At 36.3% G+C, this 15,395-nt stretch overlaps 1 protein-coding gene across 4 annotated transcripts in view; it reads right to left on the bottom strand.

The window, feature by feature from the left end:
- PIK3C2A (phosphatidylinositol-4-phosphate 3-kinase catalytic subunit type 2 alpha) overlaps nucleotides 1-15,395 on the bottom strand; it is a 59,401-nt gene that overhangs the window by 14,613 nt on the left and 29,393 nt on the right. For 3 of the 4 annotated variants that reach the window (XM_032444739.1, XM_032444738.1, XM_032444740.1), the window contains exons 3-14: nucleotides 14,516-14,622; nucleotides 12,745-12,902; nucleotides 9,743-9,863; nucleotides 8,991-9,102; nucleotides 8,364-8,443; nucleotides 8,200-8,263; nucleotides 5,614-5,757; nucleotides 4,179-4,221; nucleotides 3,878-4,091; nucleotides 3,678-3,800; nucleotides 1,932-2,099; nucleotides 638-746 (exon numbers count right to left, since the gene is read on the bottom strand). In XM_032444739.1, coding sequence (XP_032300630.1) covers nucleotides 638-746; nucleotides 1,932-2,099; nucleotides 3,678-3,800; nucleotides 3,878-4,091; nucleotides 4,179-4,221; nucleotides 5,614-5,757; nucleotides 8,200-8,263; nucleotides 8,364-8,443; nucleotides 8,991-9,102; nucleotides 9,743-9,863; nucleotides 12,745-12,902; nucleotides 14,516-14,622 — 1,443 coding nt within the window. The remainder of the gene's footprint in view (nucleotides 1-637; nucleotides 747-1,931; nucleotides 2,100-3,677; nucleotides 3,801-3,877; nucleotides 4,092-4,178; nucleotides 4,222-5,613; nucleotides 5,758-8,199; nucleotides 8,264-8,363; nucleotides 8,444-8,990; nucleotides 9,103-9,742; nucleotides 9,864-12,744; nucleotides 12,903-14,515; nucleotides 14,623-15,395) is intronic. The other variant, XM_032444741.1, reaches the window with a different exon arrangement.

Raw genomic sequence — 15,395 nt, forward strand, 5'->3', positions numbered from 1 at the left:
CTGAATCATTTTTCCCATCTAATTATTCTATGTAACTACTGCCCTTAACTGTATGACAACTGCATTATTTCACAATCCAATACTTGGGAGTTCTCTTCCGAAGCAAAGTGAGGATACTTACAGCTGAAACTAATCCAAGAATTAATAAAAAAAGCCCACACCAAGTGGTTTCAACCTAACCATCACCTCTAATGACTGTTGGGACTGTGAAACCATGCCTAACAAAGTACCTTCTCTTAGGGAAATTTGGACACTGAATTGAAGATGAAAGGCACTCACATTCTGTGAAGAAACTAAAATTGATGTCATTTGGGCCGAGACAATTCCCTTTTTTACACACATCTCTATGGGTTGTGTTTCAACAGATATTTTCTGCCAGTACTGATGAATCAATATCTAAATCCAAGGCATGTACAATTTTTTTTTCAACTTCAACAGAGTGATTATAAATGCATATGTTTACAGCAGCTTTCCATTCTTTGCCCTTAAAGTTTAGTAACTGCTATTCTGTGCTGGCTAACAAAGATGACTTAATATCTACACCTTCCCCAGAACAACAGATCTATTACCACTCCTGTAAACATTAGTCACAATATTCACAAAAATACAGTCAGGACAAATCAGAAGCACATATAACCTGCAGCACTATTCTTCCCATATTTTCTTTCTTACTGGCCGTCCCTGAAGTATGACTCGGATGTGATGAGGTCCAGAGTTGCAGGAGCTTTGTCCCACAGGACAGCAATCTGAGAGAAAAAGCATATACAGGTATTTTGTCACAATCTGTTTGCTTCAATGGAGTATTAGTTATTAAAATACCATCTGAAAAAGCCCAATGGTTGCTATGAGAAAACAAGTCAGAAATGTTAAAGCCTATCTATGACTTTTTGTTCTTCCCATGGTTTAGTTAGCTAGTTTTTAGCTCCTACCCGCTAGCAATACCGCCTCCAACTGCAACTAGAATATCTGCCTCATATCTTTAATTACAGAAATCTGGATTTAATTTCGGTAGATTGCAAGTATATTGGACTCCAGCAACTCTACAGTTGCCCTACACAAACCATTCAGCAGACTCTTGTGCAACACACCCTACTGTAGCACACTACATAAACAGAAAACACAGTTTTCTCCCCAAGTTAACTACTATGACAATACAGTGCAGCATGAACTAAGACTAATTTTGCAATTTAAAATAAAATAAAAATGATACTTGTAATCACATACTATGAAATGCAGCATTTAGGAAACCTGCCGTCAGGATTCTGTTCTGTTTTGTATTGCACTTGACACTATTCCTACTGAATCCATTGCTTGCTGCAAACATTTTCTTTTACATTCTCTATCACTCATGAACTGGCTGTCTACACTTCATCTGCTAAAATATACATGAATAGCAACTGAACTGTCTCTGGCCAATATAACATGCTTTTATAACTCATGAAATGCCGCTCTCATCAAGACTACACTTTTTTAGTGTAGAAGGAAGGCTATCATTCCAGCAGGCAGTGATGTCTGTTGATACTTAAACCACATATAATTCAGAAGGAACAGATTCTGATCTGAATGTCAGTGGATTCCTTGAAGGACTAATCATGTTGTGATTATACCCTCAGCTGCTGCTTGCTTACAAACTATGGTGCTAAGATGACCTCTTTTGGTCCACGTTATCATTGGCCAGCAGTAGAATTAATATTGCTTTGATCCAAACATTCAACATACCTCTACAGGTAAGTTTTTCACCAGTTAAAAGGGAACAATATAACATATTTAACTGACAGTGTTAATTCTATATGAATACGGTTTACATTTTCTACCTTTGTCACTTTCTAATATGTCCAGCAGCAAAGAAGCAGTTTCTGTAGTTACAGAACCAGATTAAACTTTATAGAATAAATCATATTAATAAGCTTAACCATATTTAGGATACTTACCGCCTAAAATCAAAAAGAGGTAGAGAAACCTGACCCAACATTTCAGGGCCCTTTCTCTGCTTATTTGAATCAGGAGAATTTCCACTACTTTGATTTAGGATTCCAAACAAAGTCAGACATAAGATTGATTCCAAAGGCAGTTGTGAAATCTGGATGGGGAAAATTATTCTATAAAATAAAAATGTTGAAATAAATCAGTCATAGAAAGAAAACCAATTATTAGTAAATTACAGGCTTGTCATCCATATACTCTGTCAATGCCTTTTGCTTTCAAATTTCTGAAGGACAAATGCTAAACTTTTGTGCAATTACATTCTGCTCCAGTATCTTCTGCACCAAGAGTTCATGAAATCTGCTAAACTACAATTCTGTACAGTAGCTAGATTCAGAACAATCCTTTTTAATAGGCAGTAAAATAAGCCTCGTTAATCTTCTATTAAATCACATTCCTTGCACAGAACTGCATAGTCAGCATAACCCGCCTTCCCACTCTGCTCACCACTGGGACACATACAATTCTGTGTTAGCTACCTCCTCAACTCTCATGTCTGACTGACAATAGCTTCCCATCCCAATGAAACAATCCCTTAAGAACTACTGTAAGCTAAATTCACCAAACACTACAAAGCTGGTAACCATAAAGGTCACAGCTGAGGAGTACACACCTCAGTGGACAACAGAGTTTTGTTGGCACTTTTCACTGCTTTAAGTGTTCTTTCTTTAATTTTCTGTAACTTATAGGCTGATTATTTTTTTTTTTGTATGTACTATCACAGCCTATCACTAAGCCAGTTAGACTACAAAACACCCAAACTATATTAAGCAGCTTATAAGTAATCTGTCTAACATCTTTCACTGCAATTTACTATCACTCATCAGCAAAAGACTGACAATTAATTCATTGCATCATCCAAAAAAGGTAGTCCAAGCAGTCTTAGGTGGCAGGTATTTCAGAACCTGAAGCTTTCATTTCTGGTCTACAATAATCTGTCACTGCAGGCTTTCAGAGTATTCTTCAGAGTGAATCTCTGAGCTTCAAAAATTGTCAGGAAACAAGGCACAGGGCAGCATGAAACTCACCTGACTCTTCAATAATGACAGACTGCCCAATAACTAGTAAGTCTAAAAGAGTAAGCTGTGTATGTATGAAAAATATTTTCCCCTCTCAGATATCACCTGCCATTCTATGTTCCTCCTCTGCACACCCTTTCCTCTACCTTTCTTATTCTTTCCCTGCTCCATAATGAGAAAGGCAGCTTCAGTAGCTCAAAATGTTCTCATATGCTATAGACAGATTAAGCACTTATGCATCTGAACTCTTTATAGAAATACGTTAGATTTATAAATTAGATACAAAATTGCTGTGATATATTTGGAGCAAAAACTATTCAGCATCAATGTCAACAGCAGTCAGCTTCTTTTCTTCCCTATTTGTGAAGTCTGAGAACTGCTTGGAAACAAGCTTTATTCATCATTCCTTAAGCAGTGCAAGCTGTTCCCATTACAAGAAATCCTAGAGTCTTCCCAATTCATTATAGTTGTACTCTATAAATACATTGGCACAAGGCAATAGTCCAGCACTTCCATTCCAACTTTTAAAATTAGAGGTCAAATACCTATCAGAATAGTGTTTCTGATTTTGGTCACAAGCCTCACACACCGTCCTTTCAACACTTTGGGTAGAATCAGGAGTTAAGAGTTGACAGTGAGCATATTGAGCAGCTGGCAGTTAGTAAAGTCACTTACAGTTCATCCCATTTAATTAAGTAGAAGAAGTTCTTGTATGCACCAGCCTTCTTGGACTGTACAGGTTTGAAGAGATCTTTTCCATTATGGGTCAATGAACAAATCAAGTAGTATTTCTCAAAACTGCACAAAAAAAAAGTAAAGTAAACAAAAAATAACTCCATAAAGGGATGATTTTCTACAACTAAAATATTACTTACCTGGATACCCAATCAGGAAAAATTCCATGTGCAGCAAATATTGTGAACTGGAGATGTTCTGTCGCAGCCCACGCTTCCTTGGTAGTCTTATCTTTTGGAGAAACTGCTGCAGAACTGCTGCTACATGAATTCATGTGGAGTCGGAGAAGGGCCTCAACTGCTCTTGTCAGCAGGTCTATACTCACTTTCAGCGGACTTTCAGGCTGCAGCGAGCCTAAATTGTAAGTGATCTTTAATGCATATCTTCCTTAAAATAGCCACCTCGAAGCCACTTTTAATAAAACTGAAGAACTCTACTCACCAGATGAGCTCTTGCTAGCATCATCACCACATTTCAAGGATACCTACACAGTAAGTAAGTCGGAGTAAATTTCAATACCAAGAAACCTATATTCATTTGCCATTGCCCTTAAAAATCAACTTGATTAGAAATTATTAAACATGTGAATTAGGACCATGTTTGTGTTCATTTAATACACCTTTTTAATCAATTCAAGTTCCTCATGATAACTGATAGTGTCACAAGCTCCACATCATGCAGAAACTATTCACCAAGCTCAAAACTTTTTGTCAAGTCCCAACTATCCTGACATATTTTACACAGCTCAGTACATTGGAATATTGCTCAGAGCACTCAAGCTTCTCTCAGGAGAGAGAAAACTCAGGGCTGTTACAGGTGAGAGCAGAAGTTAGTAGCTTAATTATGCATCAATTTAAGCACAAATAGATGTTTTGTGACATTTTGCAAAGGCATCTTTTATAGGAATAGTTAAGATTAAAAAAAAAAAAAAAAAAGTAAAACCAAGAAAGCTGAGCAGTAGGTATTGCCACTATCTGCTGTTTTTTGCTCCTCTGTCTGCTAAAACGGGAGTCTAAACATGATACAGTATTAAGACTATGCCTGGTCTCATCAAGGACACTACTGAAGCCTGCAGGCGTTGAACTAATCGTGGGAATTTACTCCCTTCAAATAAGGAAGGATTTCATGCCAAATTCAACTTCTGATAAAAACTAAAGCTTCTAATGAAAACTGAATTGGTGATTTAAAAGCAAAACTTATTGAATTCCTAAAATTTGAGAAAACTGCTAAGACATCTGCCACAACTGCAGAAGAACGAAAGCTCTACTTACATCTTCCATTTCATTAACTGAACATCTTGTCAACATTATGTCAAAAAGTTAAAACTTCAGTTTTTTAAAGGAAAAAAAAAGGCAGAAACTTTATGTAAGTTGAATTTCCCTAACCTCTTAGATAAATGTTCTGCATTTCTCAGCAAGTGTTTTAGTGCTGGTAACAGCTGTACTTATACAGTCTATGATTTTGCAAGATTTCAGCTAAGTATTACAAGTACATAAGTGAACTGTAGACAACAACAGCAAACAAAAAAAACCAACAAGAAAACAGAATGGGATTCAGAATTCCCCCTAATATGGCCTGAAATAGCATTGCAAGACTATTTAGTTGTTTTACTTGCATTTTCTTCCCTTTAAAGAAGTATTTTAAAAATACGTTCAAGTTGGATGCCAAGTGATTAATACTTTAAAAGGCGATGACTATTATTAAAAAAGCACTGAAACTACCAGGAAAAACAAAAATAAGTATTAAAAAAAGAAAGAAAAAAACATAACTCTGTCTAAATTGTTACTAATATTTGCAACTATCAAAGACTATGAAATGTTATCCTTTGGTTTTAAAAAGCATACCCCAGAATTCAATTTATAGTGTGCAAGTGTACCTCAGTGTCTTTAATCCTTGGAAGATTAACAGCCCTCCTCAGCTTCTTTACAGATTCTGTTATTGCAGGAGTTTCTACACCATCCAACGTTGAACAGATTTTTCTGACAGTCTTAATCAAGTGATCCACTGCTTTATGTTGGTTCTAATAAGAAATGCAAGAAAGAACAGATTGAGATGGTCACTACTGCAAAACATGACATTGCTTTAATTTTTTTTTCTTTTAAGAAAGAATTGCCAGGAAGATTTTATTATGGGATGCATATCTTAATTATATTTACCCATAGTTTAACAATGTGATTAAACAAAAAGCCGCCATACTGAAAACTTCCTTACAGCTCAGTTAGCAATGCCATAAAAACAAGACTAGTACAGAGCACAGCATGATGTCCCTAGGGATACTAAGAGGTCTCCAATCATTTTTTCCTTTAGCTCAAGGCAGATATTGTCTAATGAGATATTAAAGTCAAATTCCCACGTGATTTTTCTTAAAAGTAGATTTTAAATTAAGATATTCAAGCAGTGTAAGGGAAGAATCACACTAAAGAAAAAGCTTTTCAATTTCAGCTCTTTTAAACATAAAGATTTAAACTACATTTACACTACTTTATAGCTTCCGTAACAGAACATATTTATCTTTTGATTTCACTTGAACCTACTGTTTGAAAACTGTTGCTTGCAACTGTTTGCTTTGTGTACTCTTCAACCTAAGTGGTTCTTAAGAGAACAAACTGCCATCCTGGGGGTCAAAAGGAAGGGGGATTGTACATCTAAACAGAACCTCCCAACATTCTCTTAAGATTGACAAAATAAAAAAAACACCCTTCAATTTAAATCCCAAGAATTCTAGATTTTCTTTTAGCATTAGCAGTCTTTGTCTAAAATACATACAGATAAGGAAAATATTTGCTTCAATACATTGTCTCTGTTCACATTCTGAAGGCTTAAAGTATAGGTTCTGTTCGCCATCACTCACAATTACTTAGAATAGGAGGAACTGGTGTAATATTGTCTCGCTAAGATAAAGTGATCACACACATGACCTTCATGTAAATGGATAACAAAGCAGCCATTTGAATAATAAAGTTTTTAGATTGGGAGTTACCTGACAACAATTAACTTTGCACTAGTAAGGAAATAACCCCAGAAATTGGAAGATACTGTAAATGTTTAAGCCTGCTTTCCAAGCTAACAACTTGAAGACAACAGCTGTTCGGCATATGAAAAGCAAAACTTCCACTGCTATTTTCCTCATCAGCTCTCAAATTATTACAAGGACGCCAGCTTACATTTGAATGTGTCCACAGATGTAAATTCAAAGGCTACATAGGAGTTATTTACTGATGACCTCACCCTGCCTTGCTTTGATTAACAAACTTCAGCTAGTGAATATGTATTGGAAGTCACTTCAGGAAGTAAAAAATTTAAACTCCGAAACTGTTGATACTTGGATTTAGCTGACACCTACACAGTGCATCTCTCATCTTCAAAAAGACTCTGTGGACACAATGTCTGAGCTGCAATGTTTTATATTCCTCACCTCAACATGTGAAATCACAGTTAAATAAGCAATCTGAGGCAGCTGCAAGAGCAAAGCAACAAAAACATCATCATATTAAGGAGGACTTCACATCTTACTCTTCTATAATGTGACTGCGTTTGAAACTACCCGTGAGAATATTGTGAAACATCAAGAGAACTGAAAAATCTTACAAACTAATGGTATTAAGAGAATATGTAAATAGCAGAGAACAGCTTGTTGAGACCTGCATTCCTACAAAGTTAATTCAACAGACTTAATTATAATACTTTTCATTTCCTCCATGTTTTCCATTTCAAGACTGCTCCTTATAGAAACTGTAAGAAACATACTTCAAGGCTTCAGTCTCCAAGTTAAATTACTATCAGGAGTTAACCTAAGCTGGTTATTGCGGTTTAGCCTGGCATGCAGCTTAGCATCACATTCCCATCACTCAGAGCATCAGTGTGCTATTAACACTGTTTCAGTGGAAACCAGGACACTAGTCCTTTTAGAAAGGAGCAAAGTAGGTTATCTTCAGCTAGACTTTTGTATTTGAGAAATTATTTCACTTAAAGCTGTTTCAAGTTAGCTATGATAGTGTTTTTGACTGTGGTTTTTAAATTAATCCAGTAGTGCAGAGTAAGATGTTATTATGCTTTGTGTAAAACTAACTTCCGTGTTCCAAAAATGCAACTCCCACTATACATGTTACTGTTTAATTGTACAGACTTTGATCTGTTGGCAATAAATCATGAATAACAACAACTGACACAGTCAAGATTCACCTCCTCCAGCATTTTTGAGGAAAAGGTTATTTTGCACCTCAGGACTTGGAAGGCACATTGCTACTTGCAGTGATTAGGTAATTATCAGATTACAGAAAAAGCAAGAAAGAAAATGTAAAAAAGCAATCTAAAAACCAATTATTCCAAATTCACATTTGACATCTTGTTCAGATCTTAGTTTCCCCAAGAACACCTGCAATTTTTTATTTCCCTCCAACTGTCTTATCAGTAAACATCCTTACACTACTTTTGGTTCAGCAATAATTTGCAATGATCTTACCTCATTTTTCAGAGCTATTTCAGTTTGCTTATGATAGATATCAAGAAGCTCTTCAATAGAAGATCTGCAAAATACAGTAATTATTAAACACATCCACAAGAGCATAATAATCTTGGTCAGAAATTCAGCATTGACTTGATAATGAAAAAACCTATATAATATACCTTATATTAGGTTCTCTGAAAGGCTTTTCCACTTTGTAGAGGTGTTTGGTTAGGTCTATGGGTGTTCTGTCATCTTCTTCCTGCAGTAAAATATTATATATTGAGTACAGTTCCTATGTTTCTATGATTTATAATAATGTTTTAGGTATCTCATTGCTAATAACTGTGGAATAAAAGCAGAAAGATATGAAGTTATTATTCAAAAGTGAAAAGAAATAACTGACAGCCTCCAAAAGCTCACACTGAGACAGTGCAAAAGAAGAGAAACAGCTACTGAGGGTCCAACTCTGTTCCTCCCTATCTTTCTCTTCAATCATCAGATATATATCTAAAAAATTCAAAAACTGTCCTCAGCTTATATTTAACTCTGAAATCTGCTGCTTCCCTTTAAGGCCTTGAGTTTAGATGAAAAAACTTGTGCACTTTTTCTAGTTGCAGTAATTGGTCTTAAGATACGTTATCCATGTTTCACATGCTCTTAGTAGAGGAGAACACAATTCCCAACATCATACAGATTTATGGATTTGTTACCTACAAAAGAAGATTTCACTTGAGATCCATCATTTCTGATGCAAACTCTCAAACTCTATAAGATTAAATTGCTACTGCAGTTTAGGAGGTACTTACTGTTCGTGCCAGACCTCTGCAAATTTCAGTATGGGTCACAAGCTGCAGTTTAATTTCTGTATCCCACTTCCGACAGTTCTGAATATATTCATGGCTTCCTACACAGTGCTTACTGTTAAACAAATGAAAGCTATAGTTATTTACAACAAAAATATTCAGCGCTTTTCAGAGAACTCACGTGGAAAATTTAAAGCAACCTAATGAGCTCAAAATAAGGAAGTGGTAAATCAGTCTCCACATCATACTGCTCAATCGGGGTTTACTTCAGTGGAAGTTTCAGTACACTGCTACAGATAGCAACATTTCTGCTAAAGTTCTGAACTACTCTGGTTAACATAGTAATGGTAATACAATGGTTAACATTAAAACATTCTAATCCAGAAAATGAATGGGGATTTGTCAGTCATTCACTTTGAAAAAACAACAGATTACTAGAAGTTATCAGTAGATTTTTTCCTGGTTATTGACATTTAAAGGACCTGAAAACTAAACCATCCATCTACAGAAATGCTTTACAAGACTGCATCTGAAAAACCTGTGCTCCACACAGCTGATAGCAGCTCAGAACAGATTTCTGGGAAGCTGTTGAGTCTGCTTTGTCCCACAGGAGCTCTAAAGACTTCTGATATTTGTACAAAATGCGTGTCTGCATTTTCAAGATTTCTACTTTCACACATTTAATTATTAAAAACATATTTGCCAATAACTGTGTCATTAAAAAGTACGAAGTGAACGAAAAAGAGTCTGCTTACTTCTGTAAAACTTCTTCTTGGCCACAGACTTTGAGGAAATAGCTGCCAATGTCCACTTCATTCAAGTCATCATGCACCCAGCAAAGTGCCTGCATTATTATAAGCTCAACAGGAGAGCTCACTGTTTAAAGAAATGACATCTAGAAGTTAAACAGAGATGCACTGCAAATGATCTAAGCATATCTCACTAACAAGTTGTAGTTGTCCTTGAATTATGTTTTTATACTTGTAGAGAAGACTTTTTTGCCTCTATAAGCTCTCAAATTTCATTATTTAAAATCTCTTCTTGCTGTAAAGAAAGGCACACTATGAAACCTGCCTGTAGTTTCAGAAACAACTCTTTAAATTGGGGTACATTGTAACCACTTGACAAGAAGTAAAAAATCACTGAACTTAGAATATATTTTGCAGGAGTTTTTACACAAGAAAAGCATTTGAATTTATTTTCTAACAAGATGGTCTTAAACAGCAAAGATGACAAATGATTAAATGACTCCAGAGCTCTCTGAAGTTAAAAACCATTATCCTAAAAGTTGATGACAGAACTTCCGTATTTGTACTGCTTTTGAGGAAATTAAAGCCAACTGTAGCAGAGAGAAATCGTACTGGAAATCTTTTCCCTTTTAATTTCACAGCAGCTTTCACAGCGTGTAGATCAGATCTTAGTAAGCATCACTAACCTTTTGCAAAACACAACTCTTAACTACCATAGCCTTTTTATCAGGTATCAAATATTTTGAAAGTAGATTTTCCTTTCTAACCAGCAAACACACAGCAAAAGAAATAACCCCAGTCAAGCCTCATATTCACTCTCCCTACAGGCGCCAGCAATCACCACAGAAAGAAAAGACAGATACGTTTTAACACAGAAAGTCTATTTAAAAAACATTCCTTATGCCTCCCTACCTACTTTCTGATCACCTTTGAATCATCTGCCAATAATGTCAAAGTTACTCAAAGTTCCCTAAGAAACACTACAGAGAAGCATTTATTTTTTTCAGCAGTACCCTCAGTTTTCCTTTTTTCCATTGACCTAAACTCCTGAATTTTCTTACTTTTAATATAAGAGATGCTACTACTATGGTGGATTCACAGCTAAATTCAAGCCATATTTTCCATAAGAATACAAGTGCTTCCTCTCATTAACAGATGACTTACTATAAGCACAGTGATATTTGGTAGCCCATGAAGAATGCGAATAGCTTGACAGCAAGTAACAGTAAGTAAGAACTCAGAAAGACTGACTTCAGCAGAAAATATGATGGATGATGGAATGAAAAGGTGCAGTAACATCTTACACCTTACGTGCTGTAGTCATAGATTCTGTTGCTTAAGGTCTGTCAGTCTTGTGATGCATTACAAACTAACATTACTACCTTTTTATCCCTTCTATCTTACTGAAAGAGGCTCATTTCTTTCTGGCATATGACTGCTCAAGTAGATTTGTACTTCCCTGTAAAGTCTAATAAACTGAACCAAAAGGCATATAGGTATATCCAAATGAACTCTGAAGTTGACCTGTTTCCTTCCCTGTACACTATCATAAGAACACTGAAAAGCGACAGTTCCATCCGAGCAGGACTGAAAGCCATCATGAAGCTGCTCCAGCATTAGGAAGTGAAGATATACAAGAATTTACCAAGAAAAGCTGGACTTAAAGGAAGAGGGCAGCTTTAAATACACCTATTTCTAAGTCACAGTATATGCTATAGGTGCTTGTAGATGTCTACAGATGCTACGGGTGAAAGATTTGAAGTTTAATGGTGATGTCTCAGCATGAGGAAAAAAAGGATGTCAGCAGGCAGTACAAAGAACGAATACATGTGGGGCTAGAAACCACATTCCAAGGTTTCAATGAACAAAGAAACAAAGGGACAAAGCCATAACATCCTTTTACATTACTAAAACCTTTTGCAGGAAAGGATTAAGCCTGTAATATTACTGAAGTGCAGACTTACAGATAAACAGCACAAGCCCTTCCTAAGCTACACTTAAGAGAGGAGTATTAAATCAAAGCAGAATAACTGTAAGGTTCAGCAGATTAACATTAAATGAAAATATTTATGCATTGGGAGCTTCTTTTCCAATAGAGCTTCTAGGTCAAGGGAACAGTAGAGCAATTTCATATCTTTTGAGAACAGCCAGTTCTACACTTCCAGAGAGAAGTGAATGATAAGAAGCGCTGCAGCACAGACATACTGCCAGGTGACCGGGCCTGGGAATGGGAGCTCTCACCAAGCCTAAGAGATTACAGAAATGTACAGACTAAGCTCTAAGCTGTTCTTGAGCTAATTTCTTATCAGCAGCAGCTATTTAATCACCAAGAACTCACATAAGTCAATGGCATCCAAAGTTACAGCCTTAATACAGACCTGCTGTGCAGTGTTGACTGCACAGAGAATATGAATTTATGTGCAAGGACAAGGCAAACCTCTAAATCCCATCCCAAACTAATATGCTTCATTATCCATGAACTGGGCTGGCTAGTTGAAGTACAGCAAGCCAGCAGCATTTTGACACATGTAGACGAGCATACATTAATCTCATGATAGCTAGAAAAATTTTAGCATTTACTCTTATTTCCCAACAGCAATTTGTCTGAATTTTCAGGTAACCTGAAATAGCTTTGAGTATTCTAACAAACATTTGAAGAATCTGTTTCCCCACCCTTCTCTCCCAAATAATCATAAAGTAGGTCAAACTCTTGAGAAGTTGTATTAACATTCCCAGCCGTGGATAGAACATTGCTTCTGGTTTGGTTGGTTTTCTTGTTCAAAACTGTTCCAATTTGTCAGCTTCTAAATATTTTCTGATGGAGTTAGTGACCCACATCTAGGTTCATCCATCAGCTAACTTTCCCACATACACTGCAAGCAATCCCTGTAACTGAAACCCAAGGATTATAAGACTTTAAAAAGCCACTGGCCTAGACCAAGTATGCAGACTCAATACACCACTCTAAGTCTTACAAGCAAATTCCAGTTTAAAAAGTAGAAACATACCATCACATGTAAAAGTTACTGGCTGCTGGAATCCTTTGATTTCTATAGAAACCTTGATACTGGCACTCTCCCCAGTTATATTTCTTTGCAGCATGATTGGACTCAGCACAAAGCCTGGATTTGATTGCTGATTAGTGTAAGGAAACTTGGTCCTCAATCTGTAAATAGAAAAAGTTTATGAAGCATTGCAATGGATATGTTTATGACTAAAGCAAAAGAACACGGTAATAACCACAAGTCAGAGCAGTAAAGAACACTTATTGCTCTTACCTAAACCACGTATACAAAAGCATTCTATTTTTTCTACTCTCAACAGAATGCTGCCCACAGTAATTATATACTAGTAGTCAGAGGGGGAAAAAGAACGAGATTAAAGTTAGGCACGTTTTCCATGTAGCTTATGGGATTAAAAACTAATCCACAACATTTGCCTACAATTGAGTTGAAACACGGAGCAAATTCCTCAATGTACAGAAGACTACAAAACTCCTTTACATGTTTGAAATTCTGGATGTCTAATCTGAACTTCTGAGCAGTTTCCAAACTCTGGAAGTCGAGAGAGGCTTGAAATTAAGGGAAAGGCTTTTCTTTAGGACACAAACATTATTAACATGTTCACCTTGTAAGAAACACAGCCATTTGATACCTGCTTTTTACTTTCTACTATTTAACCTGAACAAAATAATTTAGCTATCCATTAATGTTAAGGCAGCATTATAGGAGATTATGAGCAGAAGTCATCCACAGCAATCACCTGCTTCATTATCTTGCCTCCTGACAAGAATATGAGTGAGGAGAAAAAAAGGATCTCTTTATTTATGCAGCCATAAGTTCTGAAGCATTTTAAGTGCTGGGTCTTGAGAGAAAGGGCAGCAATTAAATGTAACTAGAAACTGTTCTAATAAGCCTGCTTTATTTTGAAAGATTTGTCAGTGTTGTCAGCAAATTGTACATGGCATCTCATTGGTTTTATGGAGTTTGCATTTCACTTCATAAACACTCCTGTTTTTCAAAGTAGTTATTAACCAACAAATTCAAAGACCTCTAACTTCCCATTTTTTTTACAGGATTTTGAATGGGTGAGGCAAGACTCCTAGTCTGTCTTTCTCTAGAAAGAAATTGCAGCAGTAAGTAAAAATAACAGAAGGAACACCAAGTTATCAAGTTCCATCTTCTTTGGTTCCATGCATGAGAAATTTCACCAACTGATCAAAGCAGGAAAAACATAGGGGATTTTGTTTGCTTTTGTTAGCTTTTTTCTATAGAGTTCAAGTGGTAGAAGAGATATAAAAGAGCGCTTAAGGTTTAAAAGACACATAGATGACGGGATTTGCTGAAGTCCATCAGTAAAGGAAAAGACTGAGTTATTTCAAAAGCATTTGTACTGAAAAACAGAAGGAGATAAAGATATAATGGAGATGCAGAAAATACTTCAAGGTTAAAAATAAAAAGCTTTACAAAACCAAGGAAAAAACAGTGAGAGGAAAGTGACTAAGGAAAGTCACAGGATCAGAAGAATAAAAAGGAAGCTTCATACTATTGAACACCCTCAGGATTTTGCTGCATTTTTGAAGATCACGATAAAAACAAGAAAAACTGGGATAACCAAAGGGAAAAGAAAGCATATAAAAAGTCTACTTCATCAAGCAAAAAAAAAAAAAAATAAAACAGCAGTAGTCCTCCTGAATATACGTGTTTCCAATACAAAAGCAGTAATGAGTTTTTTAGCTTTTTTTTCTTCTTCTGAACACTACTTCCAGTAATTTCTTACTTTGTAACTGCTTGAGAAAAAGCTGACAGTTCTTGATTCTGCCCTTCAATTTCTCGGAGAAGCACATTTTCTGTCAGCGTGCCAGTGGTCCCATTGTCTTTCTGCAACTCAAAGATAATACAGTATTTAAATAGCTGCAAACACATTCCTGGAGCCTACAAAGCCACATGCAGTACACAGAATTTCAGACAACTGAGTTTTATTATCAGTTTTATGTCTATTTATATAAGGGGAAACATGTGCATCACTACCAAGTTGAAAAACATTCACTGAACCAGAGACTTCTTCAAAGAAAAGTAATTTATTTATCTGACAGCATCAATATTAGTTAAGAATAAGCTACAAGTGTAACAGCTCCTGGGCTCTCAGCAGTGAGCACTGACATTGGGCATCTGGCCAGATCTTGCTGAACGTGATGAGGAGGGCAAATTGCTTTTTTTTCCCCCTCCATTTGAACCATTCAACCTTCAGTATGGAGTCCCACAAAATCCATTACACATCAAATCTATGACTACCTCCACCTACAAAGCAGGACAAGATAAACATATGCTTAAAGCAGCATTCAGAATGCAAACTCGGAACTAATCCCACGGTAGCAAATTTGTGCTGTTTTGATCTCTTATGTCCCCAGCACTCCCCACCACACCCAATAATGCAAGCCACCTTCCTTCCAAGTATCCAGCCCAAAAACAATTGCAAAAAGTGACCTGTACTTTGAAAAAATAAACCCCGTAGCAAACAGAGCTTTCCTGTTGTTATTACAAGTGCAATAGTTTTGAATACAACCTTGTTTCTGCTCCAATTCACGTACATACGATACACAAAATAGCCATACAGATGCCTGTGCGAGCTGGAACAGGCAGCAGGGTTGAGGTAGAGC

The sequence above is a fragment of the Coturnix japonica genome, chromosome 5, assembly GCF_001577835.2.
Source record: "Coturnix japonica isolate 7356 chromosome 5, Coturnix japonica 2.1, whole genome shotgun sequence".
In the NCBI taxonomy this organism is placed as follows: Eukaryota; Metazoa; Chordata; class Aves; order Galliformes; family Phasianidae; genus Coturnix; species Coturnix japonica.